Here is a 26609-nt window from a genome sequence, read left to right on the forward strand (position 1 = left end):
TTATGGTGGTATTTAACACAATTACAAATTAGTCCCAACATGTTAACATTTAAGAAGTCTTCATGTGTTCTCTGTCATGTTTTATCTAACATTCCTTGCTTTTGGAAACCAAAGGCAGAAAAGGTTTTCCCCCTGCCACTGAGAACAGTGGGATATGTTCCACTCAGTGCAGACAGATACGTTCTTCACAATTGGTAGCTGGACAAGGTAACCAGAAGCATGGAAAAGACCATTCTCCAAATTGAGAGACATATTTAGAAGAGAGAGAGTTTACAACTCCCCTGTGAATCCAAATAATTCATCTACCCAGTGAAGAGACATAGATTCAGCCTGCCCAAGAAACCTCACCTCTGTTCATCAGCCAACTAGTGGCAAAGCAGAGAATCTAACATACCTCTCAATACTCTAGGTCTCCCTTTCCACAAACCGTAAAAATGGTTCATGAAAATACTTTAAAACCACTCCTAAAAAAACATCCCCAAGCTCAGCCATTGCACCATACCTTGGAGTATGCTCTTTACTATAACGTCTGTGTGATCAGCCAGGAGATCTGCCTTGGTGATCGCAGCCAGGGACAGGTAGTTGGACATATTCCTGCACAGTTCCTTGTTGCTTCTGTGGAGGAATTTCACTGCTATGGGGATGGCTAATGCCATCACAGGGGGTCGGTTGTAATTCTGAGGGAACATAAGAAAGCAACAAATAATAAGTGGCTCATTATTCATTCACTTATTCATTCATCCAAAAAATATTTATTGAGCTAATCTCCAGAGTACAGCTGTGAAAACACAGGCCCCACCCTGTTTTCATTGTATTTGGGCCTCTGGGAATTATTGCCCTTGTTGGGGAGTCTTGGAGGCAAACAGGCAGAAAACAGCCTAGGCTGATGAGGGCACGGACAGGCAAAGTGCAGGATGCTGAGGGAACAAAGGAGGAACACCTAACCCAGTCTTGGAGGGTGTCAAGAAAAGACTTTCTGGAGGGAGTGATGTCTTAGCTGGACCTGGTGAATGAACAGGAAATGGCTGCATGATGGCAAGGAAAGGGATGGACAGCAGGAAAAGCATGTGTGGAGGCACAGAGGTGATGATGAGCAGGCACCATTGGAACTGTGACTAGTTCAGCACAGTGGGAGTGTGGTACATGTGGGAACGTTAGGGTAGGGAGGTGAGCATAGGGACAGAAGTAAAAGAGGCGTGATTATGAAAGGTCTAGTATTCCATGCCAAGGAGTCTGGAATTGATCTTTAGGGTGATCAGGAGTCACTGATGACAAAAATAACTCATCAGATTTATACTTGAGTTAACAACCCAAGGAATGTTGAACAAGGTGCTTTTGACTATATCTTTTTTTTATTTTATTATATTAATCACTATACATTACATCATTCGTTTTTGATGTAGTGTTCCATGATTCATTGTTTGCGTATAACACCCAGTGCTCCATTCAGTATGTGCCCTCTTTAATACCCATCACCAGGCTAACCCATCCCCCCAACCCCCTCCCCTCTAGAACCCTCAGTTTGTTTCTCAGAGTCCATAGTCTCTCATGGTTCGTCTCCCCCTCCAAATTCCCCCCCTTCATTTTTCCCTTCCTGCTATCTTTTTTTTTTTTTTAACATATAATGTATTATTTGTTTCAGAGGTACAGGTCTGTGTTTCATCAGTCTTACACAATTCACAGCGCTCACCATAGCACACACCCTCCCCAATGTCTATCACCCAGCCACCCCATGCCTCCCACCCCCCCACCACTCCAGCAACCCTCAGTTTGTTTCCTGAGATTAAAAATTCCTCATATCAGTGAGATCATATGATACATGTCTTTCTCTGATTGACTTATTTCATTTAGCATAATACCCTCCAGTTCCATCGACGTCATTGCAAATGGCAAGATTTCATTCCTTTTGATGGCTGAGTAATATTCCATTGTATATACATACCACATCTTCTTTATCCATTCATCTGTTGATGGACATCTTGGCTCTTTCCATAGTTTGGCTGTTGTGGACATTGCTGCTATAAACATAGGGGTGCACATACCCCTTCGGATCCCTACATTTGTATCTTTGGGGTAAATACCCAGGAGTGCAATTGCTGGGTCCTAGGGTAGCTCTATTTTCAACTTTTTGAGGAACCTCCATACTGTTTTCCAGAGAGGCTGCACCAGCTTGCATTCCCACTAACAGTGTAGGAGGCTTCCCCTTTCTCCTCATCCCTGCCAACATCTGTCATTTCCTGACTTGTTAATTTTAGCCATTCTGACTGGTGTGAGGTGGTATCTCATTGAGGTTTTGATTTGGATTTCCCTGATGCCGAGCGATGTTGAGCACTTTTTCATGTGTCTGTTGGCCATTTGGATGTCTTCTTTGGAAAAATGTCTGTTCATGTCTTCTGCCCATTTCTTGATTGGATCATTTGTTCTTTGGGTGTTGAGTTTGATAAGTTCTTTATAGATTTTGGATACTAGCCCTTTATCTGATATGTCATTTGCAAATATCTTCTCCCATTCTGTCGGTTGTCTTTTGGTTTTGTTGACTGTTGCTTTCTGACTATATCTTAAAAGCTAAAGTTTCAGCCAGTGAGATTCAGAAAAAAAAAAAAGTGAATGAACATAAGACTAAAAACTAAAGAAATTCTGGGTCGTAAAATAATTCTCTTTTTGATTTAGTTTGTGATTGGTCATCAATATCCTTATATATAAAATAGTGCCATCAACATTTAATTGACTAATTAGGGAATAGTTAAAAATACAAATTATTTTCTTAAAAACAAATGGTTTGAGATGCCTGGGTGGCTCAATGGGTTGAGTGTCTGCCTTTGACTCAGGTCATGATCTCAGGGTCCTGGGATCTAGACCCACGTCAGGCTCCTTGCTCAGCAGGGAGCCTGCTTCTCCCTCTGCTTGCTGCTCCCCCTGCTTGTGCTCTCTCTCTCTCTCTGACAATTAAATAAATAAAATCTTAAAAAAAAAAAAGAATGGTTTGTCTTCACTACCATCAACCATTCTGACCATCAACCCCATCCTTTAGCCTAACTATAAGGCAAAGTTGCACACTGCACACTATGTGTGACTTAATATTATTATATCAGAAATAAAAGGTAGTTGTTTTTCTGTAACCATTCATGTGAAAAGTGCTTATATCTTTCCACCTGTGGATTTTTCCCTCTAATACTTCCCACAATTCTGGGTTTGGGGTAGGTGTTCAATAAACATCTGAGAACTGAATAACTAATGAAGAAAATGTAAATCTATTGTGATAGTTGTCATCAGGAACATAATGTGATGGGAAGGGAGGCACGGAGGTGGGAGGCCCATTTGCTCTCATGTCTCTTGCTCATGTTACTGCTAGCAATGGCTGAGTATGGGTCTGAACCTCCAATGCCATCCATTTTCAGTCCTAGTTGATTGGGCAGGTGAGTTGTTACACACTCGTTAGCAGATTCCTACTTCTATGGCCAAGGTGCCATGATACTTCTTTCTAATGAGGGCATTTGCACCCTTGGCTTCAGGAGTCATCAAATAACTCAGACATTGACCAGTCAGAGAATCACATTTCTTTGGTCCAAATGATAGGTTCAAGAATGGGCAAGTTACCCATTTACAGTTAAGGAATCATTAAAAGGCTCTGTGAAAGAGATTCTCTCTTCTATTGAATCCAAGGTGGTGAGAATGGAAAACTAAGAGTAGCCGCTGCCAGGCTGTGTCCTCAGGAGAGAATCTGTATGGGAGTCAAGGCAACATGCATCTATTTGAGAGACAAGTTGAGAGAAAATAGGTCCTGGTGACATCATTTGTGCCCCATGCATTAGGCTGTGCCTGAGGCCAATATTAGCCTCCAACTTTTCCAAATGAGTCAATTAACTCTTTTGTGCTTAAGCTTTTTTCCCCTCTCAGTCCCTAGAAACAAAAATAGACCTATAAAGCCTTAATCCATTTCTGTAGTTCCACCCGTTTTCTAGATTCAAGGGTCAATCTGACTCCTGAGCAGAGAAAGTAAGTATTCAAAAACCTAACCTGATATCCCACATTTAAGTCAGCCATCTTGCAAGTTCTGAAACTATCCCTTTGTGACAAATCTGTGCTTCTATAGCAGTTCCACTCACTAGGTTTCTGTCCTATCCTTCTTAGAGTTCCTAACATGGTTCCTATTGGGACAATGGCTAGCAGCCAGACTTCTCTGATACCAGGCTTTGACTTTATCTAGAGTATTTCCTCTCCTGGTGAATTTAATTAGGCCTGATTGGACTGGGCCATTACTGATGTGATGAGCTGTGAGGCCTCCCTGGGAGGCTGGCTGCTCCCTGCCTTTCAGCTTTAGAAGTCTGAGTGTGTGCTTAGTCAGGCCAGACAGAATTGTTTGGATCCACTGATGCTAACTCACACCAAGGGATTTCCAAAAGCTAGGTGCATAATCAGGCATGCCAGTTTACTCATCTACAGTGAGGGTCTTTCCTAGGTCAGACTCTTTCACATTATCAGGATATCAGGAACCAGATGACTAACCAGAATGTTCACTGATGGGCACAAAATCAGATAAGAGCAGAGAGAGATCCTGAGGGTTAAGTCATTCAGGCCATGGTGAAACCCAACTAAAATCACAATCCTACCCCATAATCAAATCCCCATCTCTAGTGACTGACTGGAACTTTCCTGTCCATCAGATTCAGTCTCTATCCATTATACCCTCACCCTACCAAAATTACCCACACACACAAAACAGTGCTGGGTAATTTTGCTAATTGTGCCATAATAATGACCCCCTACTGAGCAGCCTCCTTTTTGTTGACATATTCTTTAGAGTATGTTTAGGAAGTGGTGTTTACCAAGGCCAATTCATTTGTCCTTTTTCTCTATTATAATCTTATTCTACCCCTGCTCCCTTGAGGTAATAGTTATTACTTCAATTATAGCATTTGGGTATTTCCCAAAACCCTCAGTCTCACCTATACAATTTTTTAGGTTACCCCTACAGACAGCCAATCTTTCCATTATGTGTAGATTTTTGCTAGTTTAACTCTTAGATGACACATCTTTATCCCTGTCAGCGCTGATCAAAGCCCTAGTTTTGAGAGTGGAACACAATCACACAATTCTCAGAGTTTTCCAACGAAGAACTTTGTGCCCAGGTTTACTTTTTCTACTCTGAGTCTTTAGCCAAGAACAACTTGCAGCTAGAGAAGTAGGCATCTTCCATTATAGGACTACATCTCCAAGCACATTTACGTGTAATTTGCTTAGAAACCACAGATGGTAGCATTGGGAAGTACAACTCATGTTCCTACTAATTGTGAACACAGACAGTGAAAGATCAATGAAAATCAGTATTCCCAGCAACTGATATTTTTAAACCTTGGGCGTGAGCTAATGTTTGCCAACAACCATGAAAGAACAGGTTGTCTTAACCAATTCCATCCCATTCTTCTTATAACAATTCTAGATGTTCTAGAAAAAAATAGTAGGCAGCTATTAAAGTCTTTGAAGTGTGATTCTAAGTGAAATGTATAAAATTTTTTTTAAAAGTATGTCATTGTTTTTTAATAATGACAGTATACTTTTAAAAATGCAGAAGAATGAAACTGGACCATTTTCTTACACCATACACAAAGATAAACTCAAAATGGATCAAAGACCTAAATGTGAGACAGGAATCCATCAAAATCCTAGAGGAGAACACAGGCAGTAACCTCTTCAACCTCAGATTTAGCAACTTCTTTCTAGACACATCTCCAAAGGCAAGGGAAACAAAGCAAAAATCAACTATTGGGCCTTCATCAAGATAAAAAGCTTCTGCACAGCAAAGGAAACAGACAAGAAAACTAAAAGGCAACCTACAGAATGGGAGAAGATATTTGCAAATGTTTTATCAGATAAAGGGCTTGTATCCAAAATCTATAAAGTACTTATCAAACTCAACACCCAAACAACAAAAAAGTCCAGTCAAGAAATGGGCAGAAGACATGAACGAACATTTCTCCAAAGAAGACATCAAAACCACAATGAGATACCACCTCATACCCATCAGAATGGCTAAAATGAACTCAGGAAACAACAGATGTTGGTAAGGATGCAGAGAAAGGGGAACCCTCTTACAGTGTTGGTGGGAATGCAAACTGGTGAAGTCACTCTGGAAAACAGTATGGAGGTTCCTCAAAAAGTTAAAAATGGAGCTACCCTCTAACACAGCAATCGTTCTACTAGGCATTTATACAAAGGATACAAACATAGTGATTTGAAGGAGCACCTGCATCCCGATGTTTATGGCAACAATGTCCACAACAGCCAAAATATGGAAAAAGCCCAGATGTCCATCGACAGATGAATGGATAAAGAAGTGGTATATATATATATATAATGTAATATTACTCATCATCCATCAAAAAGGATGAAATCTTATCATTTACAATGACATGGATGGAACTGGAGGGTATTATGCTAAGCAAAATGAAGCAGTCAGAGAAAGACAAATACTATATGATTTCACTCATATGTAGAATTTAAGAAACAAAACAGATGAACATAGGGGAAGAGAAGGAAAAATAAAATAAGATGAAAATAGAGAGTCAAACCATAAGATGGTGAACTCTAGGAAACAAACTGAAGGTTGCTGGAGGGGAGGTGGGGTAATGGGATGATGGGCATTAAGGAGGGCACTTGATGTAATGAGCATTGGGTATTATATGCAACTGGTGAATCAGTAAATCCAACCTCTGAAACTAATAAAACTAAATAAATAATAAAATAAAGTCAAATATAAAATAAAAGTATAATGTCATTATTAAAAAACAAAACAAAACTTTAACACACTCAACTTTTCTATTTTCCTCCCACATATGTCATCTGGATATCTCACAAATGACAGGAGGAGTAAAACATGAAGCAAAGAGCAAATTGTTTGTATAAACACCATGGAATTACCACCAAAGGCTTTCAATCCCTAACTAGTGTCTAGACCATTTCTAGTGTAGCAAGAAGCCATGGCACTGATGACAGAAACAGGATATGAATGAGGGCCTGGGAGGCCAAGAAGAGGCTAGAAAGACACAGGTCCCATGGACCTAACAGCTACCATACGACCTCCTTCTAATGACCGAACTTCACTCTTAAGTGAAGAAAAAGGAGTTGCTAACACAGTAGATCTCAGGCCCATTAATTTATGTTATCTTTAGGATTATTTAGATCACAGGAATGTTAATGGTACACACGCAGAGAAAGTCCAATGATCACTTGTACAAATAAACCACGTTAATAGCAGCTGTTAATGCTGGAGCTTATGATGGCCCTTGCCTCTCAGTGCAGATGTGAGCCTGTTGATATGCATATCATCTTACACACAATTCAGTGCCCAGTACTCAGGGAACACATTCAGTGAGGTACAGGGTAGATTAAAACAAAAAACAAAAAACAAAAAAACTTGCTCATGGGGACAGCTATTTTTAGCTATAGAAACAGAACAAAAGATCTTTGTTCTATGGATGCCAAGAATTATATTTCTTAACTAGATTAGCACCAATTTGAGCTTTTGGTGGAGGTTTTCCTTTTGAAAACATGGGCTTTGGGAACATTTCCCAGAGGTTTGAAATTGAAAAGTATAAAACGAAGTGAAAGATATCCATCTGAGATGATAGCAACTAAAAAGCTCTTTGGTTCTTGGGCTTTGAATTCAACTAAAAGCTGTAAAAGAGTAATCTCAAGAAATATTAAGTGTCATTTATTAAAATCACTGTTTTATGGCTTTTCACCCTGCATCACTGATCCGATAATCAAGCAAATTTTGGATTTATATATAAAATGCTTGGTTCTTAGCAGCATGGGTATATATATAATCTAAATGGCACATACACCTAAATTTTCCCAGTGTATTTTCAGACAGGTAATAAGAGAGTGGGTCTCAGTAACCTGGGCGGTTGTGTCCCAGTCTCCTCCCATTTTTTTGCTGTTGTCTTGTGTGGCATTAACTGACGAATAAGTACTGGGACCCATTCTAGAGAGAAACATAGCTGTTCTGCAGAATCCAGAGGGCAGCCACATCTCCTGATCTATTCAATCCTCATTCATTCATTCATTCAATAAATATTATTTTGAGCACTTACTGTGTGTTATTCACTATTCTAGGTGCTGGGACTACATCAATAAAACAGAGCTTCTATTTTGGGGAGGGGGAAACAAGCAATGAACAATGGCTAAAATAAATAATGAAGTGAATAGCTTGTTAGAAAGCACTGCTATTTTAGAGTTTTCTACAGATGATGATAATGCCAACCAGAATTAATACTCATGCAGCATTCCTGTGTCCCAAATATTTTATGTCTATTATCTAATGACGATGTAATCCTCACAACAAACTCATGAGACAGCTGCAGCATTTTACAGATGAGGAAATCAAGGCACAGAAAGATAAAATTGCCCAAGATCACACTGCAAGTAAATGGTAGAGCTGGGATTGCCTACTGAATAAACTTCTGGATCAAGATAACCAATTCTGCCTCTAAGAGCTGCAAAGGAAATGCTCTCAAAAATGCCCAAGGCACTTCGCATGCAAGGCCAGCCCGGGACAGACTTGAATCTTATATAGCACTAACTGAAGAGGAAATAAGAAAATTGAAGTGTAGAATCAAGGTGAATGGAGAGTTGGTCCATCTACAAAAAAGAAAAATAATTACTTTCTGATGACTTGCCAAGCTCTCATTTATATAAGACCAAGAGCATTTGACTCAAAGGCCCTCAAGCTCCGAAGCTCTTTGCTAATCTACCTCTCAGCGTCTCCTACAGGAGTCAGAATTTTAGACCGGAAGGTGAGCTGAGAGATCATCTGGTTCATCCTCTGTTTTATAAAGGACAGGTTGTGAGACTTGTTTAAGGACATGGGGTAAGTTTGTAAAAACATGTCACCCAAGGCAAAAGAAACCAGAACTCACAAGTACATGTGAGTACTGGTACTGATTTTGGACTGAGGAATGGTTGGAAGGTGAATACTGGAATTTTAAAAACTGCTTTAAGGTCAATGTGGCAAGTTCATAAATGTAGGGGGTCAAGAAAAGAAATAATTAAATATATAATTACTAATTAAAAGTGGAAAAGGAAGGAGTCACCTGAAGTAGGTTTGGAGTGTAGGTTAAAAAAGCAATGTGGGGGGAAAAAGATAGAAGGCTTCTATGTGTGTGAAAATATTTAGCTTGAAATGAGTGAAATGGCCAGAAAAAAAAATTTTGAGTTAAAGTGGCCAAGGATGTGGGAAGAACTGGTAGGTCCACACCTGATAGTGTGATTCTGGCATCGCTTATCTGGGGATGTAGATGGGCGGAGAAGGAATCACTCTTTCTTTGTTGTTTTGTTGTTTTGGGGGTTTTGTGCAAGCTCAAATGCTAAGCAGTTGGCTTTAAAGTTTTAAAAAAAAATCTACGGTTTTATTTTACTGAAAAAACAGAACCGAATATGAGTCATCTGGATTTCTACATGGTTCCCACAAGATCCTAAATTATATGTAATACAAAATCGTGTTTTCGATATTTACCACAGGCCAAAAATTTTCCCTTAAAATTTGATCAAAGCTACACAGCAAAGTTGCAACCACAGCTTTGCCTTTGGATCCTGGGGCTGACTTTCTGGAATCACATCCCCAAGGGTGGCCTGCACAGATCACTGAACTTTGCCAAAAAGCAAGTTTGCCTTTAGGGCTCCCTGCCTTCAATTTAATACCTTCTGCCTCCTCCAAGGGCGCACAGTGAACAGCCTGTGTCCACACTGGCCCTTCAGGCTGGAGCCGCCCCACCCCTCCTTTTTTAAAGATTTTATTTATTTGACAGAGAGAGACACAGCAAGAGAGGCAACACAAGCAGGGGGAGTGGGAGAGGGAGAAGCAGGCTTCCTGCGGATCAGGGAGCCTGATGCCGGCCTCCATGTGGGGCTCCATGCGGGGCTCCATGCAGGACTTGATCCCAGGATCCTGGGATCATGACCTGAGCCGAAGGCAGGTGCTTAATGACTGAGTCATCCAGGCGCCCCTGGAGTTGCCCCTTTCTGTGACTCACTTGTCCTTGTCAACCAAGAGGCTTATCCTGTAACCCCGTTCTCTGTCCCTTCCTAAAATATCAGTGCCTGTGCTTAGGGTCCTGCTCTCAATAGTCTTACACATTCATTTCCTTGAAGTCACTGATCAGCACCAAGTTTAGTGTTTTTATTTGCTCCCCACCTCCAACCCTCGCCCCTTTTTAAAAATTTATTTTATTGTTATGTTAGTCACCATACAGTACTTCATTAGTTTTTGTTTTTGTTTTTGTTTTTAAGATTTTTATTTATTTATTTGACAGAGAGAGACACAGCGAGAGAAGGAACACAAGCAGGGGGAGTGGGAGAGGGAGAAGCAGGCTTCCCGCTGAGCAGGGAGCCCGATGCGGGGCTTGATCCCAGGACCCTGGGATCATGACCTGAACCAAAGGCAGACGCTTAACGACTGAGCCACCCAGGCGCCCCTATTTCATTAGTTTTTGATGTAGTGTTTCATGACTCATTATTTGCGGATAACACCCAGTGCTCCAACCCCCTTTTTAAGTAGGAGACCTAATGCCTTCGCCCAGAATGAAACATCCCCTTTATTTTTAAATTTGGGGAAGTTTAAAGGGCAGCCTGCTTAAAATTCTTTGACCTTGATCTCAGTTCACAAATCTGGACTTTTGCACAAGCTTGGAATGTTTTGTCTGCTTGAAATATCCTCTCGCTTCACCTTTCCTACCTGGTGAAATTGCCACTCTTTTCTCATAACCCTTTCAAATGTGGTCTCCATCCAGAAAGACTTCCTGACTCTCTAGAACTCTGCTGACACAGGAGCCACGACCCATGGGAAGTAACTGAGCACCTGAAACGTGACCACTCCAAAGTAACATGTGCTAAAACACACACCAGATTTATAGGAGTTGGTATACAACAGAAGTAAAATATCTCATTAATTTTTTATATTGATTACGTGTTGTAATAATAATATTTTGGATATACTGGGTTAAGGAAAATATGTTATCAAATGAATTTCATCTGTTCCTTTTTTCTTCTTTTTAATGTGGCTACTAGAAAATTTGAAATTACGTATGTGGCTTCTGTTTGTAGCTTATTGTCCATTTCTATTGGATAGTGCCACTCTAGAGTCCAGACTCAAAAATGGTTTTGAAATCACAGTGGGAGCTAGAGAGTATGGATGATTTGTGAATTTCTGTCTGAATGTCTGTGGAATGGCACTTTGGAGTAAGATAATCTATGTTTCTGATGAATGTCAATAACATTTAAGATAATCAGTGAAGAACAGGTGTATTAGGTCTTTGTTTTGTATATCCATGCAGCATTAATCTTTCACTAATTTTTCTGAAATCCCCATTTCCTCCCCTCCTATCCCTAACCCTGGGGACAAAGGAAAAACAGTGTGACAGGGTGTGTAGAATCTTTTGTTCAGTAGAGCAGTGTCTGGTCTAGACAGACAAAATGGAACGTGGTCCACTTAAGTATAGATAACTGTGAAGAGGAGGGGGAGGGAGTAGGGGGAAGGAGAGGAGAACAAAGAGGAGGATGAGGAGGAAGAAGAAAAGAGGCTAATATTAGATGTCACACACAGTGCAACACTCCCACATAACCAGAATTTCCTGAGCTGTGCTCAGAAACCATTGTTTTGGGGGTAGGGAGGGGAAAGGAAGTTTCATGGGCACATCAGAATCAAAAGTACTGTGCTAAACAAAATTTTTTTTTTTTAAAGATTTTATTTATTTATTTGAGACAGAGAGAATGAGAGAGACAGAGAGCACATGAGAGGGGGAGGGTCAGAGGGAGAAGCAGACTCCCTGCCGAGCAGGGAGCCCGATGCGGGACTTGATCCCTGGACTCCAGGATCATGACCTGAGCCGAAGGCAGTCGCTTAACCAACTGAGCCACCCAGGCGCCCTGTACTAAACAAAATTAACCAGCTTTCTTAATTGCAGGACTTTTCAGAGCCTTTAATATGCTATGAAACATATGATAACCCAAAAGGGAAAAATGAATTCAGTATTTCCAAACTTATTTGACCACAGAATTCTCTTTTGAGAAACACCTATCAACATCACCAACATTTACTGGTTGGTAAAATTTGTCCTAAACAATGTCATTTCATCTGTATTTTATAGGCAAGAAACTGTGGCTTGGGAAGTTAAGTGACTTCCCTACCATTTCAATCTTACATAATTGGTTTGTGGCTGAGCCCAAATTCCAAATTCATGTTTACACCAGAAGAAGGAATTCTTTTTTTTTTTGAAGTAGGCCCCACGCCCAACATGGGGCTCAAACTCATGACCCTGAGATCAAGAGTCGCATGTTCTACCGACTGAGCCAGCCAGGCAGTTAGAATAGGCATATATTATTATCATGGCAAATTCACAATGCATATAGAAGTACATGTAAAAATGACTTAGTCACTTCTCTCCACATATTCCAAGCTCATGGTCCCTCAGTTCAGACTCCACCCCCTCTTTGATCTCCTTGGATAAAAGAAGTCTTTTTTTCTGAATTTTCCAGTATTCATCATTTGGATCTTGGCATACATTAATGTTAGGTTTTGATATGCACATGTCTTATCTCTCTAAATAGATTGGAGCTTGCTGCGGTATTACTTTGAATTCCCCACAGTGTGTCTTGCAGACAATTGAGGCTCTCTAGAGCCTTGTGGGGCTCAGCTATTGATGGTTTGTGGTATCTTTTTACAGGATCTAAAGGCTAGAGAAACATTAGCTCTTGGTTCAGAGATACCATGTGTTCACCGAAGTTGCAAACCAGTATCAAATAGCATGATGATGAACAATGACATACCTGTAAAATGCAACTCATGATATCAGAAGCAATTTTTGCATGGGGAGTGTCTTCATCTTTCCCAGAGGGTCTCAGGTTGTGCTCCAGGCAGGAATCCCAGAGCCCCACAAGGGCCTTGGCATGTTTTTCAATTGACTCCGTCTCTCTGATGGCTGTTGTGATTCGCGTGATACAGATTTCAACCACAGCTTGGTCATTGTTATTGGTCTGGTAATCCTAGTTGAAAGAAAACCTTCATGTTAAATAACACTCTGGAAAGTTATCTTTCAAAGGACTGACAACATATCAACTTATTCACTTAGCAAATGGGTATGCTATACCGTTTGCTAAGGGGTGAGGTTGAAAGCCCCAATACGATGAGGGCCTTCTTCCTTGGAGATGAGAATCTGGTGGACAAGGTGATATGCAAATGTGCTGAAACAGCAGGTTCCTGCTGTCACAGATCCACATCCAGGGAGCAGGGAGAGTCCAAAGGAGCTTAATTATTCACTTGCCAAGTGGGTTTAATTTTCAGACTGTTTCGGCTTCTAAGTCCGTTACAGGTCAGGGTTGACTTTTTTTCCTCTGACGTTTCAGTGATTTTTGTGAAATGTTTCAAATCACCCTCCAATTTCCCCTCATAAACATTCCTTCTCTTTCTCTACACAACAGAACACATCATCTCAGCTCTCTCTTTTCAGTTCAAATAACTACCAAATCCACGTTAGCTTTCCCCAACCAAATTTCCCTTCATTCAACTATTTAATTCTCCCTCAAATATCTAATCATCTTTACTGGGAGGTAATATGACCCTCCAGAACATCTAAATGTGAAAAATAGGCCCATCACTTTAATTTGGAAAATTGGTCAGTCCATGGCCTGGCAGACTGACAAAAATGAAAATATAATCAAGCAGTGAAGCAATCTGATCCTTACACCATCATGTACTGTTAGAGATGGGAAGTGATGGGGCTTCTCTGTCCTACTGAAAGCTCCAGCCTAACTATCTGGTTTAGCTATTGTATCTAATTCTGCAGTAAACATCTTATGCATGAAGCCCCCTCCATACTTAGATTTTTTATGGTCTAGATTCTCCAGAAGTGGAAATTTCTGAGATAAAGGACAGGAACATCTTTAAGGCTCATGATACATACTGCCAAACTACTTTCCAGAAAGGTCTTACTGATGTATATATATATTCCCATCAGCTGGGTGAAAACATGCTTTCCCCATTGCCTTTGCAAGCACAGAGTATTGTTAATTTGTGCTAATTTGATCAGTGAAAAACAGTTATCTCATTGCTGTTTTACATGGAATTTCCTTGATCAGAAGTGAGGTTGAGTATTTTCACATGCTTATTGGCCATTTGTATTTCTTCCTTTGGGAATTGCCCACTGTATCCTGTGTCAGTTTTTCCCGAGATGACGTCAAGTTTTGGGATCCTCCTTTGATATCTTTTTCTACCAAGGATATTAAGTTAATACTTGGCATATTGATTGTGAATATGTCTCCATGTTTCATCATTTTTAGTTTCTTTGCTGTTATCTATTGACGTGCTAAGTTTTTTTAACCTTTTTAAAGAGTCAAATCTGTCAACCTTTTGGGATTTCATTGTTTGTTCTTTTTTAAACTGGGAATTTGAGTTATTTTTTTGAAAAAGTAATATATGAACATGGTACCAAAAAACAAAAGATATAAAGGAAGGTTCACAGTGAAAAGTTAGTCTCCCTCTCACCCCTGTTCCCTGCCCTGGGAAAACCATGTTCACAGTTTCTATGTATTGGGCATAGGACTCTAAGCCTGCAAATAACCCCCTATATGTACTCCTTGCTTTCCTGTGATTCATTTAATGGCTTTGTTTTTTAACTTCAAACTTTCCTCATCCAAAGGTTTAATAAAAATTCTCTTGCATTTTTTCTAGATTAGAAAAAGAAAACTTAAAACATTTAACATATGGTACTTTAGAAATTAATCTTTTAACTATTCATTTAGCTCTTGAATCTATCTGCTGTGTATAGAAGTAAAGATGAACATTTTCTACTAAATAGCTAATCAATTTTCCCACCATCACTTATTGAATAATTCCGTTCCTAGTTATTGTTTCATACACATCAGTTTGTATTTCAGAGTTGTCTTTTCTGTTTGCTTGTCTCATTTTCCAATTCTTTTACAATACTAATTTTGCCATTTTCTTCATGTAAACCCCACAGAGTTTTAAAGAGGTTTCCCAGTGTACTTTATGTCTCTGTTGTGGATGTTAACAAAATCTGTATTTTTTCCTCATTAGAACTTTTAATTAGTTATTGCTGATTAAGTCAAACTGCATTTTTTAAATTCATTTTGTACCCAGCTGTTTAGCTCAATTCTTGACTATGATATTTTTTCAGATCATTTTCTTGGATGTTCTAGTAATATTTCTGTATTGGATCCATACCTTTTATATATTCCATGGCTTATTGTGTTGGCTAGAATTTCCTAAGCTATTTTACATAAAAGTGATAAAAGCAAGAATACTGGTTTAGTTCTTTGTTTTAGTTCTTGACTTTTGACTTAAAATTTTATGGTCAAAAGCTAGAAAATGCTGTAAATATTTTAAAATCATATAGGATGCATCACTTTCTTCCTATTGTCAAAGTTTATATATTTGTTTTAATTTTTAACTGTCTTATTAGCATCTATGGAGATAACCAAGCATGTTTTCTTAGCCAGCATACATATGTGAGTGTTATGTAAATGTATAATATGAAATTTCCAGATATTGGGCGCCTGGGTGGCTCAGTTGGTTAAGCAACTGCCTTCAGCTCAGGTCATGATCCTGGAGTCCCGGGATCGAGTCCCGCATCGGGCTCCCTGCTCGGCGAGGAGCCTGCTTCTCCCTCTGACCCTGCCCCCTCTCATGTACTCTTTCTCATTCTCACTCTCTCAGATGAATAAATAAATTTGAAAAAAAAAAATTAAAAAAAAAAAAAGAAATTTCCAGATATTAATCCATCCCCCACATTCCTTGAATGAACACCACTTGGTTTGGCAGACTGTTTTAGAATATTTTCTTTTACCTTCCTCGTTTGTGACTGTATTCTTTATTTTACTGCATCAGAATTATTACTTATGCCAGAACAGAATCCTGCTATGCAGTAAATAGGTTCTTATGAAGCCAAGTCATAGAGACAAAACAGAATATGAATGAGCAAAAAAATGATTCTAACTTTTCAAAAAAAAAAAAATCTCTGCAGCAATAGAAAAGCCAAAGCCATTCTCAGGGTGAAAAATAACAGAGAATACTCTTGGGCTAAAATCACTTATCTTTGGTCACAATTGCCCTTGTAAATAGAAGTTACTTTTGATGGCATTATCTTCAAATATCAAGCAGCATCATGTGTAATGAAGAGTATTTTATGTAATAGAGAGAATACATACATAAGGATAGATAGAAAAGAGAACCAATGCCATTGACAAAAGGAAGACTATATTCCAAGTGACATGAGCCAAGGCTTTATTATAACCACCCTAATGTGATCCAATAGGTGAACAAATGGAATAATCTTGGTGTGAGGAACAAGAGCTATGCATTACCCAACAGCATAAGCTCCCATTCACCAAGGTGATCTTATTAATATTGCTATTACCTAAACATGCAACTTGCTAGCAACAGAGGTCAATGCTGAACCCCCAGAATGGCACTATCCCATAAGAACACCAATCAATCATTTGGTGCAAGTTATTTACATAAGACCTTTTCCACCTTGGAAGGGACATCAGTTACATTGAGTGGGATTTACATGTGATCCAGGTTTGGGTTTGACTTTCTTGCCCACAGGGCCTAAGCCTGAGACACTATTTGAAGGATCACAGAGTATTTGGTGTGCTGACACAAGATCCCACATAACACTGCCTTAGACTACAGAACCACTTTATAGCAAAGGAGATAGAGCCGTGGGCACCTGATCAGGGATGTATTAGTCCTATTACATATGATAACATCTCTTTCCCCTGCCCTGAAACTGCTGGACTAATAGTTCAATGGAGCAGGTCTTCAAAGAAGCAACTCAGCCTAATATCTTATGAGGATGAGGAACAATCCTCTAAAAGGCAATATACATACTAAAACAATGACTATTACATGGTGTTGAATTCCCTATGGGTAGAATACTGAACCACCTGCGAACTCAGTCACTTCGAGCTCCTGTATCAAAAAACCAGAAAAAAAAAAAAAAAAGAGTCCCATCTTGGCAAAGGTAATTGACCACATCATCAGGAAAAGGTGGGGCTGCTATTAAGTAATGGGAGCATCTCTAGGCATTCCCCTGAGCAATTTTGGTGGTAAATGGACAAGGGAGCCACCACAATCTGAGAGAGGCATGGAGACCAGGGACTCGGATCCCTCAGGAAAATGCATATGAGTCACCGAACTAGGAAGCAACTTAAATCAGCAGATATGCCAGCTGAAGGTGTAAGAATTAGAATAGGTGGTAGAGGAGAGACACTGTATTAGCTTTCTTGTTGCTGCTCTAACTTATTATCACATGCTAAGCGGCTCAAGAATTTGTGTTGATAAATTTATTTACCTACAGTTCCAGAGGTCAAAAGTTGAAACTTAGTCTCACTGGGCAAAACTCAAGGTGTCAGCAGGGCTGGTTCCTCTGGAGGCTCTGAGGGGAGAATACATTTCCACATCTTTTTAGCTTCTAGAGGTTCCCTGCTTTCCTTGGCTCATGACCTCCATGAGCCTCCATCTTCAAAGTGCATCACTCAAATCTGCGCTTCCGTTAGCCCACCTCCTTCTTCTTCAAAGAAGGCCCTAGACCTTCTTGCTCCCCTATAATTATATTGGGCCCACCCAGATAATATAGGATAATCTCCCCATCTCAAGATCCTTCACTGTATTATATCTGAGAAATCCCTTTTGCTATGCAAAATAAAATTTACAGGTAGATGTCTTTGGGGGGGCATTATCCAGCCTACCACAGAGTACCAACTGCAGCCTTGATAGCAATTGGTATGGTAGAGATGATAGATCCTCTCACTAACCTTCTTGTAAATTTTGTTAGGAAAAGCATTTCAGAGAAGCTGTTTCCATACAGAATGAAATTATTATACAAAGCAGGTAGATCTGAATGGTGAGAGGGGTAGACTGTAGTAGATACTATGGTACATTGCCCATAGACCCCTTTAGGACAAAGGTACTCATTTTCTCAGCTGTCAGTCCAGACCCAAGTCTGCCTGCAGAAACTGTTCTTTGTCAAAGGGAATGGCCCCTCTCAGGGGTTTGTCCCTCCCTTGGAACAGCCATTTTGAAATCTGCTTTCCTGGGAAACCAATTACAACAGAGTTTATATAGATGACTTTGGGAAACATAATAAACCGTGTCTAAACAACAGTTTAACAAAAAATAGCAAAGAGATTTCCATTTGGATGAAATAAGCCTCAGTAAAAGTGGAAGGTGCAACTCAGTGAAAAGTACATGACATACGTAAGTGTCTTGGTTCATGAACACCAAGATTCCAGTTTCCTGCTTAAAAGAGAACAGCTTTGATGGAGAATTCTGACAGGAGCACTCTGGAATGAAGCTGGAGTATACAGAGAGATTAGTGTGTCAGCAAAATTGTTTAACAAAAGGCATATATCCTGATTCTAAGATTTCTAACTAGAAGAGTTAAGCAGCTCTCCATAACGATAAACCAGTGTCACAATTTTAGTGAACATATTAATATATTTGGCGTAGGTGCATCAGTTACGAATTTTGATATTACTGTGAATCTCTTGTAGATAAGAGTTTCCTATGACATGCCACTTTACTAAGAAGAAAAGATTTTTTAACTTGAAAAAAATTATAAATTTAAATTCCTACATATGACATGAAGAAAAGCATTCTCCAAAAGGGAGGTTTCCTCAAAAAAAGGTTGAAAACCCAAAAGGTTGTTAACTGCTTCCTTCAACAAATGTTTAAAAAGACAAAAGAAATTTAAAAAAAATTTAATTATGTAATTGAATAGTCTAAAGCTTTTTGGCATGGGATCAGCTTTGCAATTAGGGTTTTCCTGACTCACATTCCACCCTGCTCTTATGAAATATATATGTGCCTACATATGTGTTTATGTTTGAGTTGAACACTGAATCAGTACCTGTGCGTATTAAAATCAGTAACTTCTGAGAACCAGATCTATTTAATATCAAACCCATCAAACTGGGTTTAGAGGTTCATTCTCACAGTAACCTGGTCATTGTTAATTTTTAAGTAACTTACCCTAAAGCGGTAGGGAGGTCAAATTATAAGGGTGGGACAATGAAAAATTGACACATTGTGTTGCTCCAAGTCTAGTTACCAGGATGGGTCACCCCTACCCAGCTACAGACACCACACCTCCACATCAACATCCATAAACCATAAACCAATCAGGCTTCTTTATGCTGTAAACAGTCTTCAGGGGATGACCCGCTGGCTAAAGGTTATGTGGAACCTCTGAAATAAAGTATTTAGTGGTGGGAATGGCATAAGAGTAGAAGTTGGAAGAGAAGAAGGAAAATGTCTTGAGGATCATTTCTCCCTCCCTTCCTTGAGAGAGAGCATATCATAGCAGTTGGGAAATCGGAGGGGGAGACGAACCATGAGAGATATGGACTCTGAGAAACAAACTGAGGATCCTAGAGGGGAGGGGGGTGGGGGGATGGGTTAGCCTGGTGATGGGTATTAAAGAGGGCACATTCTGCATGGAGCACTGGGTGTTATACGCAAACAATGAATCATAGAACACTACATCAAAAACTAATGATGTAATGTATGGTGATTAACATAACAATAAAAAATTAAAAAACAAACAAACTGAGGATTCTAGAGGGGAGGGGGTGGGGGGATGGGCTAGCCTGGTGATGGGTATTAAAGAGGACACGTACTGAATGGAGCACTGGATGTTAAACACAAACAACGAATCATGGAACATGGTAATTAACATAACATAATAAAATTAAATTAAATTTAAAAAAGTATAGACTTGAGTCAGACTGCCTGTGCTCAAAGTCATATTCTGCTCTTACCAGCTCTGCAATGTTGAGCAATCACTTATCTCTCTGTACCTCAGTTGCCTAATCCTTAAAATCAGGATATTATTAATATCTATCTCTTACTACTATTGTAAGGATTAAATTAGTTAATGTAGGGAAAGGATTTACAACAGTATCCGGCACATAGTAAGTGCAGATAAATGTTATAACATACAGTGAGTTACAAATATTTCCTTATGTGTACAATTTTTTTTATACATTCATTTCACAACCACTTCATAATGTACAGCACAAAAAGGCCACACACTTACTCTCCTCTTATTGTCACATTCTACATGGCATCCATACTAATAATATATTTATATGTGTATCATTTTTCCTGCTTTCAAGAGCATGCATGTATACATACCGTACTTATTCTACCTTCCTAAGACTCTCCAAGGTGGAGGCACTAACAACACCAGCAGGACCAATGATCCCAGACCTGATACCATCACTGGGGCTCCCAGTAGAGACAAACATACAACTACTCTGAGGGGTGAACACTCAGGTAAAACCATCCAGTACTCACATGAGTGAAACTCTATTTAAACCAAAATCAAAAATCCAAACTTATAAAACATTGGAACGAAGACAATATGAGCACATGTCAGCATGCACAACTTGGGGCATATTAGACCGTCAAAAACCAGATAATGGAATTACTGACCTCAAATTATGTACTTAGATGTTCAAAATGATTCAATGTATCAAGGAAAATTCTTCTTATAAACAAAAACCAAGTCTCTTTTAAGAGGAACAAAAGGTATCAAAAAGAAACAAATGAAACTTCTAGAAATGAAAAACTCAGTGAATGAATGAAATAGTGGATAAGATCCAGCTGAAAAAAAGACTCAGTGGATTGGAATATAGAGCTGAGGAAATGAAAACATAATGTATCTCATAGAGATGGAAAATACAAGAGGTCAAAAGGCATGGAGGATAAATTCAGAGAATATGAAGGATGTGAGGGTAGTGGTTTTGTCTGCTTTGTTTATGATTATATTCCCAATGTCTAGAAGATAATATGTACTCAAAAAAATACTTGTGGGATGCATAAATGAGTGAGTAAATAGAATTTCCAGAAGGAAAAATGAGATGGAAAAGAGTATTTGATATAAGATTTTTTTTTAATTTCCAAAAATGACAAAAACATGAACCTCAATCTCACAAAATGCAATGAGGATTGAGTAAGGATATACAAATAAAACCACATCTGGACACATAATAATGAAACCATAGAATACACCAAAGACAGAGAAAATATTAAAGCATAGAAAAAGTATATTAGGTATAAAGAATGACAAACTGACAGAGGATTTTATAACAGCAATGGTAGGAGTTACTGAGAAATAAAAAGACTTTCCAGCTAGAAATCCATGCCCAGGTAATCATCATTCAAAGTTAAGGGCAAACAAGGATCTTTTCGGAAAAGACAAACATTGAGAGGGTTTATCACTAATAGATCTTCGCTGAAGGGATATTTAATATGTATACTTCAGAAAGTGGAAACTTGGATGCAGAAGAAAAAAGAGAGGAAGACAATGGGGAAAAAGAATAGTGAGGAAAAAATGGGGAAATATTAGGTGCTTGAAACAAACATTGGGTGAATTTTTTTAAACATCAGTAATTTTAAAGAATAGTTTCAAGGGTATTAAGGTGAAATAAAAAGTGCTGCTTAACACTAATATATAAGAGGGGCATGAAAGTATTCCAAGGTCCTGATGGTAATAGGAAAAGAGAGCTATTGAATAACTTTAGACATCATCATAATCCATCAAATGTAAGATGGTGTCAATTATAAATCTTCCATTATGAAGAAAGAGAGAAGACTGCCAATTAAATTGTGGGTTATATCAGGTCTTAAAGAGAATTCTATGCAAGACATAAATTGATAGTTCTGGCTAGCCTCTTATTTCTTTGAAATTTCTTTCATGTCTTCCAAGAGAATTGCCTGTTTTTCCTGCTTTCAGTTGCATTACTTATTGTGGTATAATAGACAGTATTTTACAAATATCTCAGTAACAAAAAAGTACATCCTTTTTTAGGTTCCATAAAGCCCCCAGTTATTATTTTGCAAGAAAACGTGGAATTCCTATCATTCCTGCAATGATGAATATTTTGTTCACTAATATAAAATTTATACTCTTGTGCTTCCTTCTATGCTTTCCTGCATACCCAATAAGTGTCTGTTTCAGTACCACATTATAATCTAGAAGCTTTGGAAGCATTTTAAGTGGACATTTAACCCAATGCTTGGAGTAACAATAATGTACCTAATTCAGTTGGAATGTTAATATGAAAAGCTATGGAAAATTTATGCACATGTAGGCAATAGCAACTTTATTATGCTTAATACCTGGCCAACAGGGATTGTAAGATTGTAATCAATTATAAAATATATACTTGTTTCAGAGTTATAAATAGGTGAAAACTGTCTTGGAATTGATAATATATGGCAACTATATTTGCTAAAATTTTAAAGGTAACTACTAAAAAAATAGAATGTAACTTTCAAACCAACAGAGCCAATAGAGGTAGAAAATGAAAGGGTAAAGTTTCACTCAACTAAAAAAATGCAGAAAAGAAGATAAAGAGAAATTTAGAAAATCAGGAAATGTAAAATGGAGAAATATATCCAAATATATAATTTATCATGATAAATATAAATTGACTAAATTTACCAATAAAAGGCAGATTTTCAATTTGAATTATTGAAAAAATCTACTTATATGGTGTTTACAAATTACATTTAAGTCATAAGGACATGAGGAGGTAAAAAATAAAAGGCTAGAAAAAGAGAAAACAGGCAACTACTCCAAAGAAAATAGGCAAAACTTATCAGAATAAAGTTGCACAGTATGTAATAATAAGAGCAAAAGTTCTCCAAGGAATAAATAACAATCCTAAACGTATTAATACATAATAAACACACACACACACACACACACGAGGAATACTACTCAGCCATAAAGAAGAATGAGATCTTGCCATTTGAGACAACATGGATGGACTAAGTGAAATAAACCAGAGAAAGACAAATACCATATGATTTCACTCACATAGAATCTAAAAAACTAAACAAATGAACACAAACAAACAAAAAAATACTCTTAAGTATTGAGAACCGGTGGTTGCTAGAGAGGAGCTGGGTGGGAGGATGGGTAAAATAAGGGGATTCAAGAGGTACAAACTTCCAGTTATAAAATAAATGTCACAGAGATGAAAAGTGCAACATCGGGAATATAGTTACAGTATTGTGATAACCTTGTATGGTGACAAATGGTGACTTCACTTACTGTAGGGAGCACTGAGTAATGTACAAAATTATTGAATCAATATGTTGTGCACTGAACCTAATGTAACATTGTATGTTAATTATACTTCAATTTTTTAAAAAAGCTCCCAAATTTATAAAGCAATCTTGACAAAATTACAAGGAGAAATCAACAAACCCAAAATTATAGTGGGAAATTTTTAAACACCTCTCTTAGCGTTTGGCTGTCTAAGCAAACACAAATTTATTGAGAATATAGAGAACATAGACAATACAATCAAAAAGAGGTCTTTCATCAACTTACTTAATACCTTATACTCACTAATTCGAGAATACACATTCCTCTCAGACACAAATAAAACATCTAAAGAGTCAGGATAGTGTGGTGGCTTAGAGGTTTCTGATTCCAAATTCTCTGGGCTTGATTCTTGGCCCAATTATTCACTAGCTATATAATCTTGGACAAGTTAGATTATTAATCTCTCTGTGCTACAGTTTCCTTACCTATAAAATGGAGATAATATTACACACTTATCTCAGAAATGTATTGAAAGGACTGAATATATTACCATGTGATAAGCTCTTAGGAAAAGTCCTAGAACATAGTAAGTGCTACATTATTAGTTACACAGATTGGCCATAAACTGTGCAACAAAGCAATTCTCGAGTGCTCCTAAAAGAGTGGAATCATGCCATTCATGTTGTCCAACGACAATGCAGCTCTATTTTAACTTAACAACAGAAAGATTACAAAAATTCTTCAGGAAATTAAAGCACAAACTTCTAAGTCATTATGAGTCAAAGAGGAAATCACAATCAAAATAAGAATTTAGAATTCATAATGAAAATACTGTATCTCAAAAACTTGTGGGATGATGTTAAGCGCTACTTAGCAAGAAATTTAGGGTCTCAAATGCTTATACCAGAAAATAAGAAAGTAAAGCAAACAAACAACAATGACAATAAACAATAAGCTAATCCTATAACTGAGGGGATTAGAAAAAGAATAGAAAACAACCAGAAAAAGATCAAAGAGGAAAACAAGTGAACATTTAAAAAGAAATTAATGAGATAGAATAAAAGACCCTATACAAATGATTAATAAACTAAAACCTTTTAAAAAGACAAAGCTCTGAATATATTGATGAAAAAAATCAGTGAAAAAGAGCACTTAAATACAGATACAGCAGAACACACAAAAAAAATTTTTTAAAGTTTTATGCCAATAAATTTGAAAACTGGGATAAAATATACAATTTCCTAGAAAAGATATTTTACCAAAAGTGACTGAAGCAAGCCCCCCCAATTTTCTTCAAAGAAATGAAATCAGTAATTTAAAAATTGACCAGCACCCCCCCCCCCAAAAAAAACTGCATGGTGCCAAGAGGGTTTTACAGTTTTCTATGAAATTAAGGAATAGATTGCCACAATCTTATAAAAGTTTTATAGATAACAGAAATGTGGAAACTTTTCCCAGCTCATTTTATGACCAAGTATATATAACTTGATACCAAAGCCAAGGAAATACAGTGGAAGAAAGGACAATTGTAGGCCAATCTCATGGTTCCAACGCTTCTTTAAAAATATCAAACCAAATCAGGAAATGTACTAAAATTAATGTCAGACTTCACTTTATCCCAGAATATTATAATGGTTTTATATTTTAAAAATTGATTTTTATAATGCACCACATTAACAAGATTAAAAGGGAAAATAGGATTACTTCAAAAGAGCAGAAAAAGCAGTGAATAAAATTAATCAATTCCTAGAAAAACAGGGATAAAAGGGAACAGAGATTTCTCTGTTTTTCTTACTCTTGTATTCCCAGCATCTGGTACAGTATCTGGCATATAGTAAGTGCCTAATAAGTATTGCTGAATAAGTGGGGGAAAACAAAACATTAGGGTTAATAAGAGAGTTGAGTAAATTTACTGGATATATGATCATGATGCAAGTATCATTTCTGTTTTAATCATCTGAAAAAATAATTGGAAAATAATTTTTTAATGGATGCATTTATAATCTCAGCAAAAAAATTCTAAAATACTTATATATTTTTAAAAGGACTTAGGTGAGGGGCGCCTGGGTGGCTCAGTCGTTAAGCGTCTGCCTTCGGCTCAGGTCATGATCCCAGGGTCCTGGGATCGAGCCCTGCATCAGGCTTCCCGCTCGGCAGGAGGTCTGCTTCTCCCTCTCCCACTCCCCCTGCTTGTGTTCCCTCTCTGGCTGTGTCTCTCTCTCTGTCAAATAAATAAATAAAATCTTAAAAAAAAAAAAAAAGGACTTAGGTGATATATGCAACTGATGAATTACTGACCACTGCATCTGAAACTAATGATGTACTATATGTTGGCTAATTGAATATAAATAAAATAAAAAAGGGGAGAAGGACTTAAGACTTTTAAGATCTTTAGGAAAAAAAATCGTAAACTTTATTGAAAGATATTTAAGAAAATCTAAGTAAAGATAAGACAGTAACATAAAGATGTTAATTTTCTTCAAATAAATTCATAGATATAATAAAATTCCTATCAAGATAGTGACAGAATCACTCATCAAAATTGAGAAGCTAATATTTTAAAGAAGTCTGGGGATATTTGTCCTACCAGATATCAGGACTTATTACAGTAAAAGGTATAAGGCAAGCTACATTTGGAATAGGAGACATGCAACATGCATACAGGACAGGGTCTGTACAAGAATATAGAAAACCTCCTTCAGATTAATAAGAAAAGTCTTTTTAAAAACCTCAGTGGAACAATGGAAAGAAAAAAAACTTAAATTGTAAACAGGTACTATAATGAAGAGGAAGCCCAAATGACAAATAGCGAATAAACACGAAAAAATGATCTGTTGCCCTTCCCAACCATGAGGGGAGTGCAAATTTAAAGAACAATTAGATACGGTTCACTTAAATTGACAAAAACTTAAAAAATCTGATAACAGCAAGCATTGGTGAAGATGTAAAGCCACTGGGAGCCTCAAACACGGCTGATGGGAATGTAAGTAGGTACAACTACAGCGGAGAGAAATTTGGTGGCATATCAGAAACCGCAAGTATATAAAACCCCCAAAACGTTGTTTCACTCTTAGTTGTCTTTGCTAGAAATACTAGCACATTTGCCGAAAACACTGATTATAAGAATGTTCACTATAACACTGTTTAAGTAGTAAATGGCCATCAAAAGAAGAATGGCTAACCAAACTGAGGCATAGTCATTGAGTGGAACACTCCATCCCTCAAAAAAGAAATGAATTGGGACTACCTGTACTATCATAAGCCTCAGAAACATTATATTGAAACTTATGATACCATTTATATAAAATTTTAAAACAAGGACTACAATGCTACAAATAAAGTTTGAGCTATGCGTGTGTAGCAAAGAAATAAAACACTCATGGATAAATACCATAGTCAGGATATTGGTTACTTAGGAAAGGGAGGAAATTTGAAGCAGAGAGAAACATCCAGGTGATTTCAATTCTATCTACT

General features: G+C 37.9%; 1 protein-coding gene across 1 annotated transcript in view; it reads right to left on the reverse strand.

Annotated features, from left to right (window-relative positions):
• The window catches only part of VEPH1 (ventricular zone expressed PH domain containing 1), a 223796-nt gene that overhangs the window by 188266 nt on the left and 8921 nt on the right, over nt 1-26609 (reverse strand). Inside the window, exons 3-4 of the mRNA XM_034997824.1 lie at nt 12823-13038; nt 503-677 (exon numbers count right to left, since the gene is read on the reverse strand). Of these exons, the coding sequence (XP_034853715.1) occupies nt 503-677; nt 12823-13038 (391 nt within the window). The remainder of the gene's footprint in view (nt 1-502; nt 678-12822; nt 13039-26609) is intronic.

The sequence above is a fragment of the Mirounga leonina genome, unplaced genomic scaffold (assembly GCF_011800145.1).
Source record: "Mirounga leonina isolate KUSES-001 unplaced genomic scaffold, KU_Mleo_1.0 Mir_115, whole genome shotgun sequence".
In the NCBI taxonomy this organism is placed as follows: domain Eukaryota; kingdom Metazoa; phylum Chordata; class Mammalia; order Carnivora; family Phocidae; genus Mirounga; species Mirounga leonina.